Source organism: Kogia breviceps, chromosome 19 (genome assembly GCF_026419965.1).
Source record: "Kogia breviceps isolate mKogBre1 chromosome 19, mKogBre1 haplotype 1, whole genome shotgun sequence".
Lineage (NCBI taxonomy): Eukaryota > Metazoa > Chordata > Mammalia > Artiodactyla > Physeteridae > Kogia > Kogia breviceps.
The window spans coordinates 33,759,166-33,786,799 of NC_081328.1; the positions used below are offsets into that span (position 1 = coordinate 33,759,166).

General features: G+C 53.0%; 1 protein-coding gene and 1 long non-coding RNA gene across 2 annotated transcripts; both read right to left on the minus strand.

The window, feature by feature from the left end:
* Positions 1–4,157: 4,157 nt before the first annotated feature.
* LOC131746174 (uncharacterized) lies at positions 4,158–5,875 on the minus strand. The gene is made up of 3 exons (XR_009332538.2): positions 5,651–5,875; positions 4,803–4,887; positions 4,158–4,372 (listed from the first exon to the last, which is right to left on the minus strand). It is a non-coding gene; the product is annotated as an uncharacterized lncRNA (long non-coding RNA).
* Positions 5,876–11,036: 5,161 nt separating this feature from the next.
* On the minus strand, positions 11,037–16,052 carry WFIKKN2 (WAP, follistatin/kazal, immunoglobulin, kunitz and netrin domain containing 2). The gene is made up of 2 exons (XM_067020642.1): positions 15,514–16,052; positions 11,037–12,949 (listed from the first exon to the last, which is right to left on the minus strand). The coding sequence occupies exons 1-2, from the start codon at positions 15,715–15,717 to the stop codon at positions 11,429–11,431; spliced, it is 1,725 nt and encodes a 574-aa protein (XP_066876743.1). The 5' UTR covers positions 15,718–16,052; the 3' UTR covers positions 11,037–11,428.
* Between the last annotated feature and the right edge of the window lie 11,582 nt (positions 16,053–27,634).

A 27,634-nucleotide genomic window follows, 5' to 3' on the forward strand; every position in this document is an offset into this window, starting at 1 on the left:
GAAAGGGAAATATACTACAGAAACAGAATGGGGAGTGGGTTATAAGAGTCTGCAGGTCATGGGCTGTTTTTATGTACCCACATCCTATTGCTGTCTGGATGCTCAGGTTCTCGGAGAAGTAACTCGACACACTTCACGCACCTGAAGTCTTTGGTCCTGGGCTTTACTAGTCCTTATGATAGGTGGCAAAAGGGTCAGGTTGACTCGAGGGTCAGATTCCATTCAAGTCCCTAAATTGTATCAAACAAAGTGAGGTAGCATTTAAAACAACCCCTGTGTTCACCCCCTTAACACATTTATCGACCATCTACTAGGTTAGGAGCTAGTGATGACATATATAAACCTTTAGGACCTTTCCAATGGCTTACACTCTAGCAAACGATAACACACACTGAAATAATCATACACGGGAGAATATGGAAGTATGAGTGAAGAAAGGGAGAGATCATGTCCATCTGAGGGGTTCTAGATTGGGGAGGAGTAATCAAGTTATGAAGAATGGGTCACCTGGGGAAGCATGGGCTCTCTCAAATTCCCAGCTGCAGTGGAGGAAAATCTTGGTCCTGGTTCTTTTTCTTCATCTTACATGTCCACAGTGGGAGACTTTGTGCTAACTCTTAGGAAAAAAAAAAAAAGCAGAGGAAATCTGGCCCTGCTGCCAGCCCATCACTCCCAGGAAAAGCTGCCTTTGACTTTGGACATTGCAATTTTTTTTCATTGTTCCAAGCTTTGAACAGAATTATTGTTAAAGAGAGGTGGTTTAGAATTTCTTTATTCATGAGACCCAGGGGTGGGATGGGGAGGTCGGGGAAGAAGTCCAAGGAAGAAATAGTGGTAGTGAGGGAGGGGAAGTACAGGAGGGGCAGCTCCAGTTCCTATCCTAGTTTCAATTTAAATGCTTATCTTAAAAACCTCCTCAGGGGCTTCCCTGGTGGCGCAGTGGTTGAGAATCCGCCTGCCGATTCAGGGGACACGGGTTCGTGCCCCGGTCCGGGAAGATCCCACATGCCGCGGAGCGGCTGGGCCGCTGAGCCTGCGCGTCCGGAGCCTGTGCTCTGCAACGGGAGAGGCCACAACAGTGAGGCCCGCATACCACCAAAAAAAAAAAAAAAAAAAAAAAAAACCTCCTCAGGCTAGAAGCTCCCTCTAGGGGTCATCTCATTTGTTTTCCCACCTTTAGAGACAAAACCTCTTTTTGTTTTTGTAATTATCAGGGTTCACAGCAGATAGTGCCTTTCCAGAAGCTGGTGTCGGTGGAATCTGTGTGTTCACTGCACAAATTCAGACACCCCCAGCTCCCTTCCACTTGCTGTACCTATCACCACATTCTACTCCTGGCCAAGGTTCCTATCTTTTCAGAGCTCAGCTGTTCGGCTTTCCAGTTTGGCTTTTTCGATGCTTATGATATCTTCCAGTTTGAGCATAAATCAAAGAAAGGACTTTGGCAGGGAAGCTTTGTAATATCTAAGCGAGAAATTGACAGCCACAAATAACTTTTCCCCTGCGTCACTTTCCCTGAGCAACGCTTTTCTAGAGTCTCCGCTAAGCTTCCCTTGCAGCTGAGCACTCTGTCATCTACTGAAAATACTGCCACATGCTGGCCAAGCCCCTTCACGTGACCTGGGACTGTTCAGAGAGCATCACTGTTCTTTATGAAATGTGGATCTTGCATTGGAACAGAAAACATCAGTGTCTGATCCCTGTCTCACCCCCACTTCACCAGTAGGGATAGAGGTCTAGGCACCAGAAGTTTGCCTCCAGACTCCTTGGTAACTGCTAAGAACTAAGCAAGAATGTTCTATGGGAGTGTAGGGGTTTCATTAAGCCTCCAAACAAAATTACTCCTGGTAACTCTGTACAGGAAAAGAGTATGGGCCTTGGGGTCAGACTTCGAATTGAATCCCAAACTCACCCTGGTATAGCTGTGCCCTGTTAAACTTATTCAGCCTCATATTTCTTATCTGAGAAAGCCTACCTGTTACATTTAGTGTGAGGACTGTGTAAGGGATATGAAGCATTGAGCGTAATCCTCTTTCCCACAGGGAATAACCTGAACTCTCTCTGCTCTTCTGTGAGAGGGGCTTGCATTCCCATCTCTTTCTGTCTCTCGGCCTGTGGCTTAGCCTTAAGGGCATGTGATCAGCATATTTAGGGGAGGTCAGCTGGCCTTAAACGTGCCTTTTCATAAGAATCCTACGCAGTGAAACTTCCTGGTGGGTTAGCAGGAAGAAAGGAGGAAGCAAAAGAGAGAAAACTGTGCTTCACTATTCTTGAATCTGTGGTGGAATATCTTATACATGTGGTTATACATAGGCTTTGGAGTCACGTAGACCAACCTAAGCTTGTATTCCTGCTTGGCCAGGGACCTTGGGCAAATTATTCAATCTCTCTGAGCCTCAGTTTCATCATCTCTGAAATGGAGAGAATATTAAATGGAGGTGAATGATATACACACCACAGGTGTGTAAATATTTAATGAGATAGTGTATGTTGAGCACATATTAGGTGTTGCAGGCTATTAGTAATGGAAATTATTAACCCTGCCATCAGGGCATCTAGGTGGTAAAGAGTGGGTATCTTCCATGAGGCCTGAGATGGGGATGGGTTGCCATCTGTGTAAGTCTCACTGAAGCTGCATTCCGCTCATCCATGAACACCAGCTTTTCCTCTTATTAGGGTCACAGGGTGAAATTGTTGGTAGTGATGACTGAGAGGATTACTTTGAGTCTGAGTTACTGGTCACACCAAAACTCTGAGGCTGTTTCCCCTTTTATTCTGTTGCCCTTTTTGGTACATTGAGATGGGGAGTGGTACTTGAAATAAAGGGTGAGAACTCAGCTCCAGGGACTTCCCTGGTGGTGCAGTTGCCAACGCAGGGGACATGGGTTTGAGCCCTGGTCTAGGAAGATCCCACATGCCGCGGAGCAACTAAGCCCGTGCACCACAACTACTGAGCCTGCACTCTAGAGCCCACGGGCCACAACTACTGAGCCCTCGCGCCACAACTACTTACTGAGCCCGTGTGCCACAACTACTGAAGCCTGCGCACCTAGAGCCCGTGCTCCGCAACAAGAGAAGCCACTGCAATAAGCCCACGCACTGCAACAAAGAGCAGTGCCTGCTCGCCGCAACTAGAGAAAGCCCACATTCAGCAACAAAGACCCAACGCAGCCAAAAATAAAAATATAATAAAATAAAATTTAAAAAAAAGAGAATTCAGCTCTACACTTGGAGCTATTAAAGCCGGGAATGGTGGGGAAACGCTCTTAGGGCCTCTGTGGAGGTCTCAGAGGTTCCCCATCTCTACCTCATTACTACACTTGTCTCTGCTTGCTTCCAACCACCCAACCCAGAGTGTGTGTCTTCCTTTCCCTTCCTCTCGCTTCTCTCCTCTCTGGCTACCCTTATCCTGGACTCTTCCTTTGTCAGCAAAGGAGACTGCATCTGTTCTTACTTCGCTGTCCAAGAGCAGCTTTGGGGAGAGGGGCCTGTTCTCATCTCCTGCTTCTTTCCATCCACAGGTGGGAACATGCAACAGCGATTATTCCCAACCAGCTGGAGCAATCAGGCCCTGGGCTGACTACTACTGGAGAGACACTATGGAAACCATTATTATTCCATTTTATAGATGAAGATACTGAGGCACGAGAGGTTAACTTAACCCAAAGTCACAGAGCCAGGATCTGAGCCCAGGTAGTTTGACTCAAGAGCCCATGCTCTGCAGTGACTCTGGCCTTTCCTCACGGCCACTCAGCCTGTATACCAGGGACATTTGGGGGCCCTAAGGCCTAAAACATCTGGTGCCTCTTTTTAAAGTCTTATGCAATTCAATTCTAACAGCAATGACCATAACAAACAAATTAATTCTTAGCCCTTTATTCAGCACGTCCACAGACGTCTCTGAAGAGCTGTGGAGCACCTGGCCCACTGGTGGGGGCACTTTCACAATTGTCGTGGGCACTGTGCCATGCCATGAGAGGATTTGGCCTGCAGGCTCTACTGTCTCCCTCCCATCAGCAACCCCTCTCTGTCATACTTAGCTAAAAGTTTGGTAAACTCATTTTCCCCTGAGTGCCACAACTGTTGGGTCTTGGTGTGTATGTACTACTCATTTGTGCACCTCTTTAGGAAATCTGGGATATTGAGAAAGGCCATCAAGAACTTTATTTGCAAGAAGGCTTAACGGAAGCCTTCTGGGAGAAAAGATGAGGGGATTTTTCTGAGGCTGAGATTAGAGTCTAGAGACAGTAGGGCAATTCCAAAAGCCCTTGTGGCAGTAGGATCCATGAGACCAAAACCAGGAACAGGAATCCCTGGAGTCCTTGGCAGGGCAGGAGCATAGAGTCAGGGCCCGCACCCCTACACAAGATCTCTGCCGGAGAAAACAAGAATTTACGGTTTCATACTTTGTAACAGGGCTATCCAACAGAATTTTCTGTGGTGATGGAAATAGTCTATGTCTGTGTTGTTCAATATGGTAGCCACTAAGCACATGAAATGTCACACTTGGACTATAGCTAGGGGGGCTGAGGAATAAATTAAATAATAAATAAATAATAATAAAAATAAAAATTTTATTTCCTATGAATTTACTTACATGAATTCAATACTAACTATTGGAGGGTGCAGCTTTGTGACTTTCTGTACAGCCTTGGCACTCCTGGAGGTCAGGGACCAGTTAGAAAATGTGGTTATGGATGTTCAGGAGGGGAACAGCCATTTGGGGCCCTCAGCCTTTAGCTGAAATGGTTAAAAAATATATGTTACCCTGGAAAGAATATGGGCACTAAAGTCAGACAGACCTTGGTTTGAATCCTGGTTCTTCCATTAATTAGCCTTATGACCTTGGGCAAGTTTCCTTTAAACATTTAGATTCAGATTCAGCATCTGTAAAACAGGGACAATAATACCTATGAGGTCCTCTCTTCCTCCATAAGGTCTGGAGGGCTTGCTTCATTCAGTCATTCATTCATTCCACAAAGATCTGTTGAAACCCTCTATGGTCATGCCTTGTGCTATGAACAAGGCCCTCCTGAATGTTGTTGCCTACGGTGAGGTCTATCAAATGGTGAAATAGTAAAAGATGTAGATGAGAGAAGGTTGTGAGGGTTAAACTGGACAACAATTGTAAAGTGCCCGATCAAAGTTGTTCACACTCGGGAATTCCCTGGCAGTCCAGTGGTTAGGACTCAGCGCTTTCACTGCCAGGAGCCTGGGTTTGATCCCTGGTCAGGGAACTGAGATCCCACAAGCCCCACCGTGTGGCCAAAAAAAAAGTGGTCCCAGAAGAGCAGCATATTAGCAGAACCTGGAAACTTAAAAAGAAAAAAAAAAAAAAAGACTTGTTCACCCTCAAATGCCCATCCATTCTCTCCTGGCACACGGTGCTCCTCCCCTGCTGGGGTTCCTCACCACTACCCCAGGCCCTGTTTCTACTTCCTGGCTGTTCACACAGAAAGGAGACAAAACTGTCACCATCCTCGGCCAGAACTGGGTGTGTCCCTCACACAAAGACAGAAAACAAATGATCTGGATGGGTATATCTTCATCCTGCCAGGTCTCTAGCCGTCTCCTGAAGACTTGAAAAGGACAAGAAACACACCCAAGTACCTCACCTCACCCCAACAGACATGCTGGGAAGAGGCCCTACCTCCGGGAGGGTCCAGTCCAGGAAGCATTGGAGATGCAGCCTATTCTCCCCTTGTCTGGGTGTCCAGGGTGTTGCTGGAGACCTGGATGCCAGAGCTTCACGTCCTGGGGTAAGCTGGGGTGGGACACAGAGACTCCAACCCAACCCCGAAATAGGAGCCAGAGAGGTGGGAAGGAGAGGGTGGTGGATGGCCCACCTGCCTGCCCTACCCGCTCCCTCAGGGCAGTGCTAGCTAGAGGGTTAGGCTTCCTTCCTCCTGACAGCTTGAGTGTCACTTGACCTCAGGGCACATTCCAGAATGAGGCCACAGCCAAGAATAGGACCCAGGAACCCTGCCCTCCATCCTGCCTATATTAATCACACACTCCCAGAGCAGGAGGGAGACTTCAGACTCCTTGGGGAGGTGGGAGGAGGAGGAGGAGACCGTATCAGGAAGTGGAGTTGGGCAAAAAGAAGGAAGACCCCAAAGGAGCCCTTCACAGCCTTGTGGTCTCCAGTGCACGGGGCGTGACCCTTGGTCCCAGGACCATTTGTTCATCCAGCGAATCCCTCTGGATCTCTGCAACCTGGGCCCACAGGCCTCCCAGAGCCCTAAGCAGTGACTCTGGCCGGGCATCCGTGCAAGTGCAGAGGGAGATGGAGACTTGGAGAAGAGTGTGCAGCCTGGGAACAGCAGAGGCTCCCCGAGGAGCTGAGTCTTGAAGGATGAGCAGGCTCAGGAATCTAGGCCATGACTGCTCACGTGTGTGATAGAAATACCATGTGACACGTAACCTCATAAGCATGGGGTGGTGTGCCCGTGGCTGACGGAAGACAGGCTCTTTGGAGACATGTGGGGTCCTGATGGGATTCCACACTGCCCAGCCCAGAGCCGTGTGTGTGTGTGTGTGTGTGTGTGTGTGTATGTGTGTGTGTGTGTGTGTGTGTGTGTGTGTGTGACATGCTGGGAGAAATAGCATAGCATCAGCGTTAAGAGCCTAGAAGTCAGACTGCTTAGGTTCAAATCTTGGCTCTGCCACTTAGCGGCTGGGTGAACTTGGGCAAGCTTCTCGTCTCCTCTAGCCTCAGTTTTCCCACCTACAAAAGAGCATTCTGTCTCCCACAGGCGTGACGGAGATGACAAGAGATCCAGTACCCACCCTGCAGTAAGCGCCCACTCAATGTTGATGTTATAGTGGGACGGTGGGACACAGGGCGCAGTCCTCGGTCTGAGGAAATCGCCATGTAGCTGTATATATTCGCCCCCTTCACTCATCAGGTTCCGGCCCCGGTCCCTGCTCTCTGGCCCCACTGTCCAGGGGTGACATCAGAGTATGGAGGAGTGTGTCCTAGGAGGCTGGAGGGGCTGGGGGACTCAGAGGGTGGAAGAAGCCAAGCTGTCCTGCCCCTGTCTTGTCCTCCTCCAAGCGGAGGCCTCAGAGCTGCTCTGGAGACAGCCGGCCCCAGAACAAGCCTCTGAAGGCAGAGGGCTGGGCTAGAGGCGGAGGAGGGTGGGGAGACGGAGACGACAGACGGAAGCAGGGGAGGAGGGAGCAGCCAGCGACAGGAAAGCAGGTGAGCCTGACCTCGACCTGAAGGAGGGCTCAATCCCCCTATATCCTGGGGCCAAATCTCCCAGACTGGGTAGGCTGGCCTCCCTAGGCCCTGGGAATTCAGTTCAGCCTGCACTCAGCACCTCCCAGAAGTCAGTTACTCTGTAAGGCCTGGGTGACAGAGAGAGACACAGACTCGGTTTCAAGGACAGAAGATAAATGCCATGTGGCAGGTCCACAACGATCACTGATACTGCATCACCCTTTCCCCAAGTACCCATATTTTCCAAATCCCAAATCAACCTGTGCAGAGTGGTCAGTTTGGGATGTACTCTGAGCTGCGGAATACAATGTTGGAAGCTGCGTGGTCACTGAGCCTGTGAAACCCGAGGTCTGGATGGAAGGGCGAGGGGAGGAGAGCAGTCCTGGGGGAGTGCTCTCAGCCAGGGAACTGCTGAAGGCGCAGAGGGGGCCCAGGGGCGGCCATCTGTGCCAGGTTCTGTTTCTTAGGCTTTTCAGTTTGACACAGTTAATAGGGTCGAGCGCCCCAAGTCTCCATGAGGGGCTCTGTCTTACAGATGAGGAAACTGAGGCTCAGAGACATGGCGGATATGTGTCAGAGCCCGAATTCAGCCCTAGGTGGGTCTGATCCACAGGCTGGGCCTTCTTCCCACCCTGCCAAGCTGGGGATGGAGTGTGACAAGGACCCCAAGTCTGCAGCTGTGTGCGGGCAGTGCCTGAGGTCAGATCCCCTGAACCTCACACCTCCACCAGGTAGTCACACGGCTCAGCCCCACATCTCTGCAAGTGGAGGGAAGAGGGGAGGTGACAGGTGCTGGCATGTGGACACTTGCCCCCTCGGGCTCTAAGGTGATGTGCTATTTATTGGGGCACCTCAGCCTAGAAGCAAGTGCAACAGCGTGCCCCCACTCTGAGGGAAGGTAAGGAGTCACTCCCTGGTTCCTGGACCTGAAAGGGGCAGGGCCTGCGGTTGCTGCTCACATGTTCTTGTTTAAGTTCTGTGCTCAGCATTTTCCCAGGGGTGACTTGAGAAGCTCCCACTCCTCTGGCTTCTCTTCTCTCTCAGGGAGGAGCTTGTCTTCTCCATCCTGGCCCCTCCTTATTGCAGGGAATTATCTCTAAGGAGGGATTGACCCGGGCTGGGCTGGGCTGGGCCTGGATTCCTCCTTGGGGTTATGGCCCGGGAAGACCAGGGAAGTGGACAGGGGTCAGGTGTCCCTCGTGCTTAGCTGGCTCCCAACCTAGGGGACAGACAAGCTGGGAGCACGCCCTGGCTGAAAGCTCCTGAACACGTCTCTGGGGAGGGGAGCAGCCAGGAGCCCCTGGCACCAGAGGTGCTGCTGCCTCAGCCTGGGAACCCAGCCACGTGCTCTGAGCACCCAGGGCTTTGGGACCAAGCCTCACCCAGAGGCCCCCTAGGGAGTAACAGCAGGACAGCATGGCCCCCTGCCCACTCCTGTCTCTTCCACCTTCGTGCCCCTGAACTGACCATCAGCGTTGGGGTCCGGAGTCTGCCCTGGCCCACCGTGCTGTTGTGATGGGGCAGGGGACCGAGATACGAGGCAGAACACCTGGGCCTACACCCTGTGCCTTCCTGCCCGTGTTCCTGGGTGAGTTACCTGGCCTCTCTGGCCTCAGCTCTCCTGTGCCTAATGTACAGAGCTGGGGTGGGCGCCACAGTAAGAAGTCGTAGAGCTTGCAAAGTGCACCAAATGTTAGCAGTGTCCCGTTATCACCTAAACAGGATCCAGGTGGCCAGACTAACCCCCCCACCCCCCAGCTCCCCCCCAACCACCAGGTCACCAAAGAAACGACACTACCCACCACCCCCATCCCGCCCACACATTAGCCCAAACGAACCACACAGGAACGGCTGTTGATACTAGGAGCTTTGAATTGGTATCTTTCCCCCTACATTTGAGGAAGAAACAAAAATGCCCCACAAAGACCTTCTTCAGCTTTGGGGGGCGGGGGGCATGGACAGAATGAAGGGCTGAGGAGGGAATGGGGGTAGAGGAAGAGCTGACGGTGGGTTTCCCCAAAACTTTATCTAGTGGTGTGGTGGCAGACCTGCACAGGAAGTCCAGAAACAGAAGTCACCAACAAGCCGCCGCACACCCAAACCAGCCCTCCCAGGCCACACCTAGAGCCTCTCCGGGTCCCTGCGGTTCCCAAGGCCACCACCAGATGGGAGCATTGAGCAACATTCCTTTTCCTTCCCAGGCCTGTCTCCCCTCTTCCCTCCTTTCTTATTCCTTCACCAACCCCCTTCCCTGCCCGCTTTTCCTCTTCATTTCTCTTCCCACCAAAACAGATCCTGGGACTTCTATCTGCTTTATGTCCAAGGAAGCCAGTGGCAGCTGAAAGCACGCTGTCTGTTAAAAATGGGATTTTTGACAGCGGAGAGAGCCAGCCATTGGTCTGCTTCTGGAGGAGCCCTGGGATCTGGACATTTGTGTTCATTCACTATGAGCTGGGCGGTGACTAACATCTCTCTGTGATCCTAGCACCTAGAACCCAGTAAGTATTCAGAAAATGTCCACTGAGTTGGATTGAACAGAACTGAATCTATAAATCGACAATCAATAAACCAATCAATAAAGCCAAGGGAGAAGAAACATGAGAAACATGCATTCTTCACCACACGTGCTGTGGTGGCCTCAGAGACTGCCAGGCCAACTTGACCGAAGCACGGGCTGACCACCACCCAAAGGCACCTGCCCGGCAGCCTCCGCTCAGGGCAAGCCTCCTGCTTCTCACTTCCCACAATCCCCACAATCCCCACCATGACGTGGGTTCTGCTCATAGCGCTAGGGGTTGGGGGGCGGGCTGTGGGAAATCTGTCCAATCAGTTCCTGGGCCCTTCTTTCTATCCCCACCTACTACTTCTTTTGCAAACCAATTCATTCAACTACTCCTGTGACCATCATGCAGCCTCCATCTCTAGAATCCTGGCTGGGAGGCTGGCTAGGGGCAGGGAGGCTGCGAGAGCCAGGGGAGGGAGTGGCCAGCCAAGAGAAGATAAGAAGGCCAGAGCAGACTGGTCATCAGGAATAGCCTGCAAGTGTCTGTTGACTTCTCCTTTTGTCCCCCGCAGCTAAAAAAGACACGGAACCCTCTTTTATTTTTTTATTTCTTTTAACATCTTTATTGGAGTATAATTGCTTTACAGTGGGGTGTTAGTTTCTGCTTTATAACAAAATGAATCAGTTATACCTATACATATGTTCCCATATCTCTTCCCTCTTGTATCTCCCTCCCACCCTCCCTATCCCACCCCTCTAGGTGGTCACAAAGCACCGAGCTGATCTCCCTGTGCTATGCGGCTGCTTCCCACTAGCTAGCTATTTTACGTTTGGTAGTGTATATATGTCCATGCCCCTCTCTCACTTTGTCACAGCTTACCCTGCCCCCTCCCCATATCCTCAAGTCCATTCTGTAGTAGGTCTGTGTCTTTATTCCCGTCTTACCCCTAGGTTCTTCATGACATTTTTTTTTTCTTAGATTCCATATATATGTGCTAGCATGCGGTATTTGTCTTTCTCTTTCTGACTTACTTCATGAAAGGATGCTCAACATCATTAATCATTAGAGAAATGCAAATCAAAACTACAATGAGATATCATCTCATACCGGTCAGAATGGACATCATCAAAAAATCTAGAAACAATAAATGCCGGAGAGGGTGTGGAGAAAAGGGAACCCTCTTGCACTGCTGGTGGGAATGTGAATTGGTACAGCCACTATGGAACCCTCTTTATTGAACTCAAAGAATAGAAGTTGATCTAAGACCCTCGGGTGGCTTTTTTCTTTTCTTTTCTTTTCTTTTTCTTAACATCTTTATTGGAGTATAAGTGCTTTACAATGGTACATTAGTTTCTGCTGTATAACAAAGTGAATCAGCTATACATAAACATATATCCCCATATCTCCTCCCTCTTGCGTCTCCCTCTCACCCTCCCTATCCCACCCCTCTATGTGGACACAAAGCACCGAGCTGATCTCCCTGTGCTAGGCGGCTGCTCCCTCTAGCTATCTAGTTTACACTTGATAGTGTATATATGTCCACGCAGTGGCTTTTTTTCTGATGCATTGATTGATATTCCCCTGCTGGCCATCTAATCTGACCATCTAATCTGACCTTGCCCAGTTTGCTGACTGAGGGGTGCTGGGGATGGGCCAATGGAAGAGGGTCAGGGACAGGACTGGGGAGGGGCGGAGGGCCTCACTGCAAGCCCGGGAACTCCTTGAGGACGTCACAGGTTTTCTTGTGCATGACCTCGCGCAGCTTCCGAACCCGCCGGGTGGTCGAGGCCCCCACGAAGCTGTCGGGCTGCAGCATGGCCATGCCGCCGTCCACCTCACCCATGATGATGAGCGGCGTCTCGCCCACCGTCACATTGGGGCAGGGGCAGGTCCAGTCCACGTGGAGCAGAGTGACCTCCAGCGGCTCCCGGCCCAGGAACTTGAGGCCCATCTTCTCATCCTTTAGGACCTCGTCCACAGTCACCAGGGCGCGACCTGAGTCGGGCTCCTCTGTCAGCTCAGAGACTCGGCCCAAGATGACAAAGTCGCTCCGACAGAAGCTGGTGACCAGCTTCTGCCTTGGCTTGCAGGCCCGGCAGCGCTGGTTCCCCCGAGGGAAGGGGCAGGACTCCTCGCAGGCCTCGCGGCTCTCAAAGTTGTTGCCGTTGCCCTCGCAGCCGCCGTAGACAAAGGACTGGCACTGGCCCGTCTGGCTGTTGTAGGCCCAGCGGGGCTCGTAGGCCTTGCAGGGCCCCTGCAGGGCGGGCAGGCTGCACACGGCCAGCGGCCCGCTCACACAGGCCAGCATGCAGGCCTCGTAGGTCTCAAAGTGGTTGCGGTTGCGGTGGCAGTGGCCGAAGGTGAAGGTCAGGCAGTTGTTGGCCTGGGCGTCGAAGTGCCAGCGGGTCTGCTCTTCGCCGCAGTCCTCACTGTCAGGGGGCTTCAGGCACTCGGCTGCGGGGAAGGCTGTGCTGTTCGGGCTGCTCTCCTCCGTGGCCGAAAGCCGACCCCCCCGGACCACCGACAGCGGGAAGTCAGCGCGCAGGACGCCGGCGGCGTTGCGGGCCGTGCAGGTGTAGATGCCGGCGTCCTGGGGCTGGGCGCTGTAGATGACCAGCTGGGCGATGTTGGTGACCACCACGTTGCCGCGCACGTGGTTGGGCCTCATGACCACGTTCTCCCGATCCTCGAGCTGCTTCTCCCAGGTGATCTCGGGCCGGGGCCGGCCCACCACGTCACAAAGGAAGCTCACTGTCTCACCCACGGTGACCGACTGGTGAGCGGGGTAGTTGAGCAGAGCTGGGGCCGCTGTGTCCAGCCCAGGGGTCTCTGGGGGGGCCGTGGTGGGGTGCACGGTGGTCTCGGGTGGTGGGGGGCTGGTGTTGGGCCAGGTGAAGTGATAGCGGCAGGTGACGACAGCCAGTGTGATGCCCTTGGAGCAGGCCTCGGCGTCCATGTAGCAGCGGTTATAGTAGGTGAGGCCGTCAGAGGCACAGGTGAAACTGGGCTCCTTCTCACAGCGGTCTCTGCACTTGCACACGGGCTGGCCGTCCCAGATGTCACATTCGGAGCCCTGCTGCAGACACATGAAATGGTCGCACGTGGCCTCCTTGGGCATGCCCACGGGGCCCTTCTTCCCCTTCACGTCCATGTAGCGGGCTGCCACACAGCTCTTGGTCCCACACACGTTGGGGCAGCACTTCTCATAGGTCTCACACTCCTGGGGAGAGCCAGATGGAGAGGTCTGAGCAAGGAGGAGAAGGAAGAGAACACAGGCTTCCCCCCACCCTCCCCCATGGGCTCCAGGGAAGGGAACTAATAGGTGCTCACCTGCCGTGAGAGAACCATTTCGATAATAGTAATAGCTAATGTATTCATAGCACCCACTATTTGCCCAGGCTTCTTCTAAGAACATTTATATCTGTCAGCTTATCTACTGCTCATCACAATGGGTACAACCATCATTCTCACTTCACAGGCAATGACAACTGAGGCACAGAGAGACTAGGTAACTTGCCCAAGGTCACACAGCTAGCAGTGTGGGAAGAGGAATGTCACCTACTGTAAGGGGGAAAGTCTTCCTACTACCATGAGATGAGATGAGGATGCAGAAACTAAGAGAGGAGCCGCTCAAGTCCACAGAGCTGGGAAGTGGTGGCAAAGGGCTTCAAGCTCCAGGTGGATGGGACTCTGATGAGGTATTTTTCTTCTACATCATATCGTTACCACGATGAGGTGTCGACTGGAACAAACGAGCCTGCCTTTTTGTCTCTTCCAATAGGGATGCCCTGGCCAAATGCTAAGGAGGAAAAGTCGGACACCACTGGGACAGCTGTTCAAGGCTGTCCACATACACATTAGGAGCGGCAGCTCTGATGCTGGCCCATGTTCATCCAGAGCCTAGAGGAAGGGCAGGCAGGACAGGCCCAGGACACCAGGTCTGGCCACTGTGGGCTGTGCCAGTTCCAACCTGTGGGACATTGCACGGGGAAATCAACGGGGATAGAAGTCCCTTTGTGTGGCAAAGGTCAGCGAGGCCATCAGCGAGGACTTGCCAGGCTGTAATTCCCTCTGATTCTCTGTGGAGCCACATACGGCGTTAGTTTAATTCCTCGAAATTAGCAACACGCTCTGGGGCTGACACAAACAAGGATTTCACGCGGTGTGTTCGCTGGGATGTGGGCAATGCCCCTCACCCTGAGCCCTGGTCGTGGCTCTGTGAGCTGCTCCCCACCAGGGCTGGCCTCCCTTCAGCCCCTCCGACATTCCACATCAACTAAGGGCTACGTGGAGGCTGCCTGCTCGACTTGTTTACTGTTTTCCCCTCTCGGCTCAGAATGGGGACTTTGTTTTGCAGCCCTTGCTTGGCATAGGCTTCTAGGCCCCACGAGGGAGGCTCTGGGACAGGGATGGACAGATCTCGGAGCTGGGGACTGAGGGAGAGGGACCCAGCAAGAGGGTGAGAGGAGGAGAGGGCTAAGCAGCAGAGAACCTGCTCCTTGCTGGAGGGTCCTTCAATTCCTTAAAGACTCTGGCCCCGGAAGCTCCTTCAGGACTCACAGGTCCAGGAAAGGCTGGATCCTTGGGGACCAGGGGAAGGTATTTCTGGGCACAGAAAACCTGGAGGGAATTTTTAGAACAGCTTTTGCTTAAGGGCTCAGAACATACCCATAGGCTGTCTATATCTCCAGCCCCATGGAGGTGCCTTCTCCCCAAGACACACAAAATCAGCAAGCGTCTCACTGGCTCCAAGCCACACCTCATTTATCAGGCCAGCCTGTGCCAGGGAAGCAGCCTTGCCCGCAGATGTAGCCAACTAACAGCGTGACCTCAGCCGGATGGGAACGCTCTGCCACCCCTCCCTGGTCCTTACCTTCCTCTCCCTCGGCTGCCCCACTGCTCCCTGCCAGTGAGAGGCCTGGATCGTCCCGTGGGCACGGCGAGGGGCAGGCCGCTCTCCCCAGGGCCAGCCTATGCTCTCGTAGGTTACATGCGTTCAGCAGAGGACCATCATGGTCTCCCACGGTCCCTGGTGATGACCGACCAAGCCCGAGCCCCAGGAGCTGCCAGACTGGCAGGACGTATCTCTGCCCAGGTGGGTGTCAGGTACGAGCAGGCGCTTCACCCCGGGGGAAGTGACAGGAACGGCCCTTGGACTCAGGAGCTGGGAGGGAATTGCCCTAGAACCAGGCCTGCCCTGAGTGCTGGGAGGATCGAGGGATTTGGCAGGTTGAAAGCTAGTCTACGTGCCCCCTACGGACACCCAGAGAGTCTATTCAGATCCACTCCTGTCCACCCTCCCCATCAGCCTGCTCTGATCTCAGGGTCAGGGTCCAAACCCCCGGGGAAGTGGCCCAGAGGCCGGATGAAGCCTCAGCTTTGTGGTCAGATGGGTGCGGTGTCCAGGCCCACCCCCTCCTCCCTGGCCTTGGAGCCTCGTGCTGGTCACTGCAGGGTCCTGAGTTCCACTCTCACCTGTCGACAGGCTGCGGGTGGGTCACGCACATCAGTCGCTCTGATGTGCCTGGCATAGTGCTGGCTCAGAGCAGCCCTCAGCAGACACGAGACCAGGAATCCGAAGAGTCCCAGTCCCTGAGGAGCTCTGACATCACACCCACCTCTTCTTCCAGGCCTCGAAGTCAGACAGACATCACACCCTGTTTATCTCCATGTGGCCCCGGGCTGGGCTCCTTCACGTTCCAAGTCGTTCCCACCACCCAGCTCCCACTCGCCCTCACTAACAAGACCACGTGGCCTATCTCAGGCTTCCGGATTCACACTCACCAGGTCCGTCTCACACTCCCGCTTGCAGGTGCTCTGGGCATCCACCCAGAGGTTGGGGTTCATGTCGTTGGGGCAGATGCCAGCGTGAGAGTATCGGATGGGCGGCAGTGCCAGGCCTCGCGGGGGCACCCCAAGCAGCAGTAGCAGCAGCGCTGCCATCTGCCCCCAGCAGGACAGGGAAGAGCAGCACCCCGGGGCCCGCATGGTGGGGTCTGCGGCGCCCAGACACCTCCCCTGAGATGGCGCCAGGGCTGGGGCCCCCAGGGCCACCCGTGCTCCTCGGGGGGCTGCAGACACCTGCCCTGCCCACCCCAGCGGGCCTCCTCGCCGCTGCTAGGGCTGCAGCTGCCGAGGCTGCCTCCACCAAGTCCGTGGAGCCCGCCGGGCTGTGCAGCCTCAGATAAAGGGGGCTCCCTCTCCGGAGTGCGCAGGGAGAGAAGCTGCACAGGGGCCAGAGCCTGGATTTATGTCCTGGGCGCGCCACCCGACTGGGAGCAAGCTAACCTGACGCCTGTCACAGGCAGGCTGCCGGCTCCTCTGTCCTGTGGCTGATCACAGACTTGTTGCAGAAGAGGAAAAAAAAAGCTGGAAGCAGTTTAGGCGGCGTATCTGGCACGGTGGGACACCTGCTTGTTTTTGACTCCAGGAGGCCTTTAACCCCTTCAGGGGCCAGAAATGGCATGTGCTTTGGGGGAGCTGGCTCCGGGACACGCAAGCTCACTGTACTGCACGAAGAGGCTTGCTTCCCTTCCCCCCACCTCTCGGCCGGGCCCCCTCCTCCCCTTGGCCACCTCCGAAGAACACACACTCGCTTGTTACAAGGAGGGACCTGCAGCCGCAGGGTTAGCATCGCCGGCCCGATAGTGCATCTGAGAGCAAATGACGTGGAAAAACAACAAGTTCACGGCCATTCCAGGGCGGGCCTGAGCAGCCTGTGCTGTGTAAGCTGACTCCCACCCCAGCACCAGGTCCCAGGGTGGGGGGGCGTGTGGACAGCTCCCTATCTCTCTGTCCCGGCAGTTTGCATCTCAAGTTCCAACTTCGGGGAATTTTCCCCAAATCATTCCAGAGACACATACCAGATATGCTCCGGCTCCCCCCGGCTCCGGGACGAATCACATTCCTGCTCCTCGACTGACACACTCCCGGCTCCAAGAGAACCTATGTGGTCACAGTGTCTTGGGACAGCGCTGGGCAGCCCAGCCGCCTCGCTAACAACCATGAAGGCTGCACTCAGGGACTGCCGGTCAGCTCTCGTCCCCCCGATTTACAAGGAGAAGGTCACCCCCAGTGAGCAGCGATAGGACGACTAATTGCTGATATTTACTGGGGCCTTAACGTGTGCCAGGCTGTGTGTATTGTCTCATTTAATCCTCACAACAAACTGTGCCTTCATTTTAGATTTGAGGAAAAGACACACAGAGAGGGTAAGCAACTTGCCTCGTGTCACACAGCTACGTGACCCCCACCATTCATCCAGGGACACCAGCTGGTGGGGCCTCTGGAGAGCACCCCTCCCCATCCAGCTGTCAAAACTGCTGTCAACGTTCAGCCCCAACTCCGGTCTTTACAGGCTGAACAAGAAGTTTGTGAAACATCAAGGGCTATATCTGTGGAGGGGACAGGAAAAGAGCCAGAACCTGCCATGGAATGGGGAAGAGAGAGATACCTTTTCAAGACCAACTGCAAAGGATTTGGGGAGCAGTAACCGAGCTGCTATGTCCCCGGGGCAGTCGACGGGGTGGGGCCCCAGTTATTTCACAGATGGGGAAACTGAGTGCCGAGCCCTGACCCACTCTCCCCCTGCGGCTAGACCTCACTCTCCAGTTGGCCTGTGAAAGGGCAGCGACCCTCTTTCCACCCTGCAGACTTTGCTTCTTCCTCGTGGGCGGCGTGTTGCCTCCTCCCTGCCTGAGCCAATTCCTTCCCGTCGTGTGGGTCATTCTGCAAGATCTGTCTTTTCTGCTTGTGTCAAAGAGTTAATGAAGGGTGTCAGATCCTAATCCCCTAAATGATTGGAATAAACTTCCCTCGGAGGCCGGTCCCAGTAATGAAGCCAGACAGCGGGCGGCGCCGGCTGCTTTGAATTCCCTGTAATTTCATAAACCCGTGTTCCAGCTGCCCAGTCGGGCCTCTGCACAGCACTTGATGAACGCGGTTTGTGCAGCCTCCTTGGACATCACAAAGGGAAATGGACAGTGACACATTTCTGAGCAGGACTTAGAAAAATGGTCACAGCCCCATTACATGAGACAGGTATCCGGGGAGAGGAGGCTGATTTCTGGGAAGTCGCTTGAGACCATTAGGAAGGAAGGGAGGGAGCAGGGAGGGGTACAGACCAGAGGTGGGGGTGGGCTCGGAAAAGCAGGGAACCTTGTCCATCCTTCCCGATCCTCCGCCCAGTTTGGTCCTGTCGAGAGCCATGGGCCTCTCCCTGCCCGGGCCCCACTCCTGGCCATTCTGCTCTGAGAGCTCTCAAAACAGCACTGTGGAAGAAGGGGCCCTAGAACACTCAGCTCTCCCTCTCAGCCCTTCCAAGTCTCCCACCAAAACACAGCTCAGAATAATAAATAACATCTGATCAGGGCTTGGCGCCTACACAGCACTTTCACCTACATCGTCCCACTGACCCTCACGCCAGCCCCGGAGGGAGAGAGAGGAAACCGAGTCACAGAGAGGTTAGGTGGGGCTGCCTGGGGCCCGCGAGGCTCACGCCTCCCCTCTCTGACCCCTGTCCTGTGCTCTTCACACAACCCCATGCAAGCTTCCGGCCCCTCCAGAAAGGCCCCCGCTGGCTGCCCCACCAGCCCAGCTTGTTTATAAGCTGTTCTGGGAGTGCTTTGAAGTCTCCTCCTCCTGGGCCCTCCCTCCCACGGTCCCTGGATCTGGTTCCCTCTGACTCTGTCTCCCTCACACTCTTCTCTGGAGGGTGGCACGGAACCCACGCTCACCAACTCCCCAGGACCAAAGGAGGGCTCAGCTGTCCGTTCCCACCTACGCAGGCCTCTGGGGAATGGAGATGGGCTGGGTCAGCCTGAGCAGGGGGCCTGAACTTGGGGGTTTCCCCTGCGTTTCACCCTCCCCAAGAACATCAGGCCCAGCTCCGTCAGGAAGAGGACTGGGGACTGACCTCGTCTCAGAAGAGCCCCACCACTGTGGGAGGGCAGAGGGCCCATGGACCCTTCACACCCTCCAAGATGGGTTCGAGGCCTACTCTAGGTGCAGTCAGTAGGAAGTCATCCAGGACAATGAACTCTGGGTGACCCTTGACCTCAGGTTCACCATTAGCCGAACAACTCCCGAACCACTAGAGTACTGACAACACACTGACACTGCTTCCTAAATGGGCCAGGTCTCTCCCCTCCAGACACTTCAGCCATAAACGTTGTGGAGACACCTGGAGATCCACAGGGACAGCATCTCAGATGCCATGTCCCTCACGCACAGACCAAACCTCTTACCTCTTGAAGCGTCTCCTCCCTCTCCCTTCTTGATGGTTTTTAAAGCACCTACTATGTGCTAAGTTGTGGGTACATAGGGAGAGACGGCAGTCCTCATCCACAGAGAAGACACAGTCTTGGCCAGAAAACAAACACGCAAAAGCATAAGAGTAGTATTTGCTGTCTTAGGGGTCCTTACAAGAGCCGGGGAGCAGAGAGGAGGGAGAGGCCTGGGGTGGCTGTTGTACTCATGTGACGTGGGCTGGGTGTTGAGGCCTGAGCAGGACCCTGTTTCCTACACTTCTCCAGGGACAGGCCTGGCCCACAACACGCCTCCTCAGCCAAGGCCCTCCCTCCTGGAGTGCAGGCCTCCAGAAACAGGTGAGAGGGAAGTACATGGGTTTAGGAGACAGGGTGGGGGTGAGAGCTGCAGGCCTGGCTTCCGCTTGGAGTGGCCCTAGAGAAGTCAAAGAGCAGCCCATTCTGGTCCATCCTGCTTGGGCCCCCAGACCTGAGGCAGCCACACTTTCACCCAGATGGATGGGGGGAGGCCAACCCCCTGGGAACCTCCCTGCCCTGATCCTGGTTATTTAAACATATCTGGGGAGGAGGAAAGATTTGAGGAGCAGGAATTGGGGTGTTGGGGAGAAGGACGTCCTTAGCGACGGTGCTTAGATGGGTTCTCAGAAGGCCGGGCAGCCTTGGCTAAGGCGGTGATTAGTCAGAGCCAAGCCAGGGAGTTCAATAAAGCCGGCGGCTCATTACCCAGCTGGGGACCCCCTGCCCGAGCAGCCCAGGGCCTGGGTTACATTACAGGGCTGTGTGAACTCTCCCCTCGGAGTGAGACTGCACCGGCCTTGGAATAATTATGGGGCCTCAGCAGATGGTGGAGGCGGACGGGGGAGACCTTCAGCTGTGGGACACGTGACCTGTCAGCATCTGTGCAAAGCAGGACATGGGAGGGTCCACGCTGGGCCTCTGGGGAAGCAGCACTGAATCAAGGTCTGAGAATGACGAAGCTGGCCGTGGCAGGGCCTAGCCAGTGCTCTGGGCCAGCCAGGTCTCCTTTACAGCCCTGCCCAGGCCATGGGGCCTGCTGGTGGGACTGAGTCCCTAGAAGCTTGAGTGCCAGTGTCTAAACGGATCTGTGTGTCATGCTGCAAGAGCAGAAGACACAACTTCTGGCACCTGTGAGTCTTTGAATGCCTTCCTGGAGCAGGTGGGCATCAAGGAACTCGGGGATTTCAGCCACCTCACCAGGAGGCTCCATGGTGCTGAGGCTGAGCACCGCGCAAGGAGTCAGAGGACCCCCCTCAACACCCCACCTGAGGCCCCTTCCCACTCCCTCCTCTGTGATCCCATGTGCCGAGACTCCTCCAGCTCGGCCTTGACGGAACTGGCTTCAAATATCCCCCGGCAGCTCTCAGCCAAGACAAACACGGAGGGAAGAAGACGGAAGGCCACGGGGCTCCACCTCTCCACTCTGCTGGGGAGAGCGAGGGCCTGGGGGTCCAGCAGGAAGACTAAAACGGGGCTTGGCCCCTCTCCCACTCAGGCCTCCTCTACCATAGAAGCTTCCTCTGGCTACTCAGCTCTCCTCACTCCCAAGCCCTCTGCCTCAGTGTTTCCTCCTTTTGGATGAAAGAGGAGTGAGGAGTTCCCAGACGTGGGTCTCCCTGCTCACCCACACACTGCTGAGCCGAGGGGGCGTGTTCTCCAGAGCCAGATGCAACCCTAGCACCCATTCCAACAGCACAAAATGTGCAGTGACCGAGAAACAGGCCTTTTCCTGACTGACCATTATTGCGAGACCCTCTGGCTTAAAGATGGCTTCCCCACGTTCAGGATGCAGGCCAAGCATTTAGCCTGGACCACCACAAACTTCCACTTCAGTTTACTTCTCCAGTCTTATCGCTGCTCCCCTTTCTCTCAAATTCTGGAAGCTGCCACATTGCTCTTTTGATCTTTAAAATCTTCACACAGGCTTTCCCTTTAGTCCTCGCCGTGGACGCCTTCCCCTTCCCCTGGCTGGTTCCATCTTCTCCTGGCCAACTGCTTCCCAACCCGTCTTAGAAGCTGAACCTTCCTGGTGGCCTTCCTGACCTCAGAGGCTGAGGGAGGCCCAAGTCACCATGGGAGTTCCTGGTATCGTTTTTAAAATGAAAAAGCAGGGCTTCCCTGGTGGCGCAGTGGTTGAGAGTCCGCCTGCCGATGCAGGGGACACGGGTTCGTGCCCCGGTCCGGGAAGATCCCACATGCCGCGGAGCGGCTGGGCCCGTGAGCCATGGCCACTGAGCCTGTGCGTCCGGAGCCTGTGCTCCGCAACGGGAGAGGCCACAACAGTGAGGCCCGCATACCACAAAAAAAAAAAAATGAAAAAGCAAAACAAAAACTGGGCTACAAAACCTGTGGCAATGTTTAAATATTCGACCTGGTCAGGACGTGTGTCTGTGCCTGTGTAGATGGTAAACTGGTTTGGATGATAATGTCAAAAATCTGCATTTGATGGGGGGAGGGATAAATTAGGAGTATGGGGTTAACAGATATGCATTACCATATAGAAAATATATATACAACAAGGATTTACTGATTAGCACAGGGAACTACATTCAATATCTTGTAATAACCTATAATGGAAAAGAATCCAAAAAAAGAATATATATATATATATATATATATATATATATATATATATATATATATATATATATATATATAAAATGAGTCACTTTGGGGTACCCCTGAAACTAACACAATACTGTGAATCAACTATACTTCAATTAAAAAAATATATATATATCCATACAATGGAATATTACTCAGCCATAAAAAGGAACGAAATAGTGCCATTTGCAGAGATGTGGATGGACCTAGATATTGTCATACAGAGTGAAGTAAGTCAGAAAGAGAAAAACAAATATCATATAATATCGCTTATATGTGGAATCTAGAAAAATGGTAGAGATGAACTTATTTGCAAAGCAGAAATAGAGTCACAGATGTAGAGAGCAAACTTACAGTTACCAAGGCGGGAAGCGGGTGTGTGGGATGAATTGGGAGATTAGGACTGACATATACACACTACCCTGTATAAAACAGATAACTAATGAGAACCTACTGTATAGCACAGGGAACTCTACTCAGTGCTCTGTGGTGACCTAAATGGGAAGGAAATCTAAAAAAGAGTGTATATATGTATACATATGACAGATTCACTTTGCTGTACAGCAAGAAACTAACACCACATTGTACGGCAGCTATACTCGAATAAAAATTAATTTAAAAAATATACACATTTGAGGCCCCTTGAGAGTGCAGCCTAGCCCAATGGCCCTCCTGGGATTGCCTGTGATACGCCCGGGCATAGTTTCTGTGGTATTGAAATTACTTTCTCCTCATCTGTTACCCAGACTGGCCTGTGAACTCCTGGCAAGAAGGGGCTGTGTCTGGTCCACGGTTCCAGCAGAGAGCACACACACTGAACCAATGTCCATTGGAGGAATGAATGGATGGTCCCATCAAGCAGACAGTGTGCTTGCAGGGCAGGGATGAGCATTCCTGGTGTCGGTCACACCGGAGAGAGACTGGTTAGTCCTAGGACAGGAAACCGGGACTCCAGAGACCAGCTTTAGTCAGCCAAGGGAGGATACACCCATCCCTGGGCCCTTCAGCCAACTCTGGGCAAAAAGGAGCCTGGAGTCTGCGAGGGGCAGGCCTGGACGGAGGGCTTGCAGAAAGCTTGGGCAACACGTGGCTAGCCTTAGGGATAGAAGGAAGGCGCCCAGTGGGAGCCACCACAGCTCTCACTGCTCTTCACGTTTGCATCCCTTGGCTTCTCCCCAGGCCTCCACGATGTTTATTTAACAGCTGAAGAGCCCCTATTCAACCATGTTTTCTCTGCTTCCAGAGTGATCTTTTCAAATTCCAAACTTGAAAATGTTGCTTCCCTGATGTAGTGGGTTGAATGGTGTGTCCCCCAAAAGATAGGTCCAAGTCCTAATGCCTGGAACCTATGAAGGTGACCTTATTTAGGAAAAAGGTCTTTGCAAGTAGGATTAAGTTAAGGATCTTGAAACGAGACCATCCTGGATTATCCAAGAGGGTCCTGAATCCAGTGACAGGTGTTCTTAGAAAGGCAGAGGAAAGGTGAGACACAGAAGAGGGAAAGGCCATTAAAGATGGAAGCAGAGGTTGGAGTGATACAGCCATGAGCCCAGGGATGCCTGAGCCATCAGAAGCTAGAATAGACAAGACAGGGATTCTCCCCTGGAGCCTTTGGAGGGAATGCAGCTCCACTGACACCTTGATTTAGGGCTTCTGGCCTCCCGAACTGAGAGAATAAATTTCTGTTGTTTTAAGCCACCAAGTTTGTGATAATTTGTTATGGAAGCCCTAGGAAACTTATACACCTGCCTCAAACTCTTCCACGGCCCCTCCTGGTCAGGATTAAATGGCCTGGGGAGCCCTCAGAGATCTGCCCCTGCCAGCTCTCCAGCCTCATTGTTCACCCTGTATGTTCTCGATGTACAGAATTACTGATGGTCTCCAAGCATCCCACCAGGGTGACCAGCCCTCCTGGTTTGCCTGGGACTGGCCTGGTTTTAGCACTGAAACTTCTGCATCCCAGGAAACTCCTTAGTCTTGGGCAAACTAGAATGGTTGTTCCTGTCTTTTCCATGCTGTCTATATCTTAGTTGAGGCCGTTCCCCCGCTTGAATTGTTCAAGAAACTCTACTTCAGGACTAGACCAAGAAAACTGCCAACGGGGGCAGGCCAGAGGTGAGAGTTGGGCCATCTACACCTTGGAGATCCCAAACCTAGACCACACAGTGAACCATGAAGACAACATTTACCTTGCCAGGGACCCAGAGTCAGCTGGCGACAGAGCCTCCGGCACCAGCAGCAGTGAGGGTGACGAAGGCCCAAGAGGGGTTGGCAGCCCTGGTGTGGCTCTAGCCCCATGGGAAGCATCACAGTTGGCATGGGTGCGGGTGAACTGAGGCAACGGTCCAGTGGAGGTGGCTGTGGAAGGGAGTCACTGCATGGACGCTGGGTAACGGGGGGGCACAGGCAAGGCTTTTTGGCAGGAGGAGTCCAGTGGTCCTGAGGGTTAGAGACAAGCAGTCAAAGTAACTGTCAACTACGAGTGCTTTTGGCAGCATTTAACAAACCCTGAGCAGCTGTGGCTTAAATTATTAGGAGTTTAATTTTCTCACAGAACAAGAAGTTCAAGGCAGCTTGGCTGATTTCTCAAGGTCCCGGTTCTTATCTTTTCTGTCACCCTCAGCACGTGACTTTTGGCCTTAATATCCGATGATGGCTGCTCCCCTAGATACTTCCTCATTCTGGACCCAGATTAGGGGGAAGGGCCAAAACCCTTGGAACTGTGTCTGTTTATGCCGGGAGGGAAGACTTCCTAGGAGCTTCAGGCCACAGCACTTTGGCCAGGACCGTGTCACATGACTCTAGCTACAAGGGAGTCTGGAAAGGTGATGATTCTAGCTTTGCAACAAGGGAGAAAGGAGTTGTGATTGGCTTCTGGGGGCGGCAATCCACAACATCTGCCACAGGGACCATTCCTAGGACCCAATGGCTGGTTAAGTGTCTCATCTTTTTTTTTTTTTGGCTGCGTTGGGTCTTTGTTGCGGTACGCAGGCTTCTCATTGCAGTGGCTTCTCTTGTTGCAGAGGTCGGGCTCTAGGTGTGCGGGCTCCAATAGCTGTGACTCGTGGGCTTAGCGGCTCTGCAACATGTGGGATCTTCCTGGACCAGGGCTCGAACCCACGTCCCCTGCATTGGCAGGCGGATTCTTAACCACTGCCCCACCAGGGAAGTCCCGAGGTGTCTCATTTTTGCAGCTCTTAGTCTTGTCTGTACTGTAAAGTAGTTCCTGCTCCTCAGGACAATGTGATGTTAGGGAAAGATGGATGAGGATTCTGAGACTCCTGCAGTTCTGTGGGATATCAGTGAGCTATGATACAGCTGGACAGCCCCACAAGCCTCTAGAAGCTGGCAGGGTGCTCTGAACAGTGGTGAGTGTGGTCAATTTTGTCATGCAGGGCTTGCTGATGACTGCAATCCCCAGGGAGAAGCTGGGCAAAGGGGTGACCTGGGGAAGGGATATTTAACTCACCTACCTTGACAGTGAACATCTCACAAACTGAGCCCTGCCCTAAGGAAGGAAGGGAGGCTGGTGTCAGGTGATGCCAGAATTTTGAAGATGAGTTCAAGTCTACTGCCCCAAGTCTGGACCAAGACTGAACCCAGACGCTGAGACAAGTGGTGGGAAGGTGGTTTAGGTGGGAGGGTGAATTGTTGTACAATACACAACATACCAAATATTGAGATGATTTTGGGGGGGTGCTGGGCCAGTCCCAGGGAAAGGGAGTTGTCATTCAATAATCATTCCTCAGTAAAAATTGATTTTATGCCTGCTGTGTGCCAGGCATTGTATGAGGCAGTGGAGATACAAACCAGGAATAGTCTTTGACCTCAGGAGGCATGGTCTAGGTAGAGAGAAAGGTGTGGAACAGCTCATTATATAGTCAAGAATCCAATTACAGCTGATGCCTGCTAGGAAGGAGTCCAGGAGGCCGGGGGGCATCCAAGAAGGGGAGGAGTGGGTCAGTCAGAAGAAACAGGGTCTAACTGAAGTGAGGAGAGCCTTAGGCAGATCAATGGCAATTCTGGTGTGGCTGGAGCCCAGAAAGAGAGAGAAGTAGCTGGTGGCCCAGGCTGCACAGGAAGGCAGGGGTTAGACCCCAACGGGCTTATAAACTGTGGTGAGGGGTTTGGACCTAATTTTAAGGCTGGACTATGTCACTGGGACTCTGAAAGGTGGCGAGTATCAGATGTGGAAAAGAGGCGATGGGTAGGAGGGTGAGAAACCCATACTTCCCGTGTGGGCCCCGGGTCACTGTCACACAGGACAGAGGAAGGCAGACTCTGCTCGCAGGCCAAGGCTGGAGAGGGTAATGAAGAAATGAGGACACACAGGCTGTGCCTGGTTCCTGGAAGTCACCGCTGGCTGGCAGAGAAACGGCCCCGTGGAAGCTGTGACTGTCAGGCCAGGGGCTGCCCTCTGCCTTCTTTCAGTTACTGAAAGTTATGTAGGAAGGAGCAGAGGGGGAAGGGAGATGGGGAGGAGGAATAGGTGCTGCCCCAGAAAGTGTAAAAGAGAGATTTTCCATGTAGGAAACTTGCCTAGGAGAAAATAAGCAACTGTTGAGTTTCATCACAGCTTCCTTCAATCAGCTGAGGCTGGTAAAGGGCCACAGGTTTGGGGTGACTCAGATGCCAGACACCTACCGGACCTCACTGAAGACTTTCGTGCCCAGTGAACAATGGCACTTGTTTTAGTCAATCTGTACAAACCTGTGAACTCATTCTACCAGATCCAGAAGGCCAGAGGTCAATGCCTCATTAGCACAGCTGCCACGACCTGGCCCTTTTAGCTCCTCCTAAACTACTCCGTTACTAGCTTCCCTGGAGTGAGTTCTCTTTGTTGTTTCACTCTTTTACAGAAACTGACGGTCAGGATGGTCTCAAAGTAAAGACACCCAACAGGCTTTGGGTGGCTAGAGCAATTGAGAACTGAACTCAATAGCAGAAGCCTTGCTCTGCTCCATAGGGCAAGAGGGCTGGTGGCATTGACCAACAGGAGGCAGGTGCTGCAGAAGGGGCTGAGCTGAACCAAGCCCAATTTTATTTTATTTTTTTAAGTTTTATTTTTATTTATTTTATTTGTTTATTCTTTTTGGCTGTGTTGGGTCTTAGTTGCTGCGCGTGGGCTTTCTCTAGTTGCAGCGAGTGGGGGCTACTCTTCACCATGGTGTGTGGGCTTCTTATTGCGGTGGCTTCTCGTTGCGGAGCACGGGCTCTAGGTGCACAGGCTTTGGTAGTTGCAGCACGTGAGCTCAGTAGTTGTGTCTCACGGGCTCTAGAGAGCAGGCTCAGTAGTTGTGGCACACAGGCTCAGTTGCTCCGAGGCATGTGGGATCTTCCTGGACCAGGGCTCGAACCTGTGTCCCCTGCATCGGCAGGCGGACTCTCAACCACTGCATCAGGGAAGCCCCAAGCCTAACTTTAATCTGTGATCCTTGGGAAAGAAAACTCCTCTTCTATAGGGACTTTGACAGCAACATATAGTAAGAAATAGTAAGAAATATATTCTTCTTCTGTGATGAAGAACACACATTCGTATGCATAACTGGAACAAATGTTTTACAAAATAATAGTTACTCCTTCTACATGTGATGCACTCTTCTATGTTCCAAAAGTTGAAGATCACTTGGGAAGGTTGGCAAGAACAAAAGACCAGGAATTTGAGGATTTCTGTTGTCTCTATCAGAAGGCTCAAGGCTGCAGGATACAAAGTTTATACACACAAGTCCATTGTTTTCCTTTACCCCATCAATGACCATTTGGAATTTGAAATTAAACAGACACTAACCACTTGGAGAGAAACACGTGACTACATGGAGAAGCATCATGGTACCCGACTTGTGAATGCCTTTTCTTGGACCTTCCAGCCCAGCCCAGCCACCAGCTGAATGCAGTTGAGTGAATATCCCAGACAACGCCACGCAGAGCAGAACAGACCCGCTGAGCCCTGCCCAAAGTCCTGAGCCACAGAACCATGAGCAAATAAAATGCCTAGTTAGTTAAAGCCACTAACTTTG

Coding starts and splice junctions, on each gene's coding strand:
- WFIKKN2 (XM_067020642.1), bottom strand. CDS start 15,717: ATGCGGGCCCCGGGGTGCTGCTCTTCCCTGTCCTGCTGGGGGCAGATG. Junction 12,950..15,513: donor GGGAGTGTGAGACGGACCTG/GTGAGTGTGAAT, acceptor GGCTCTCCCCAG/GAGTGTGAGACCTATGAGAA.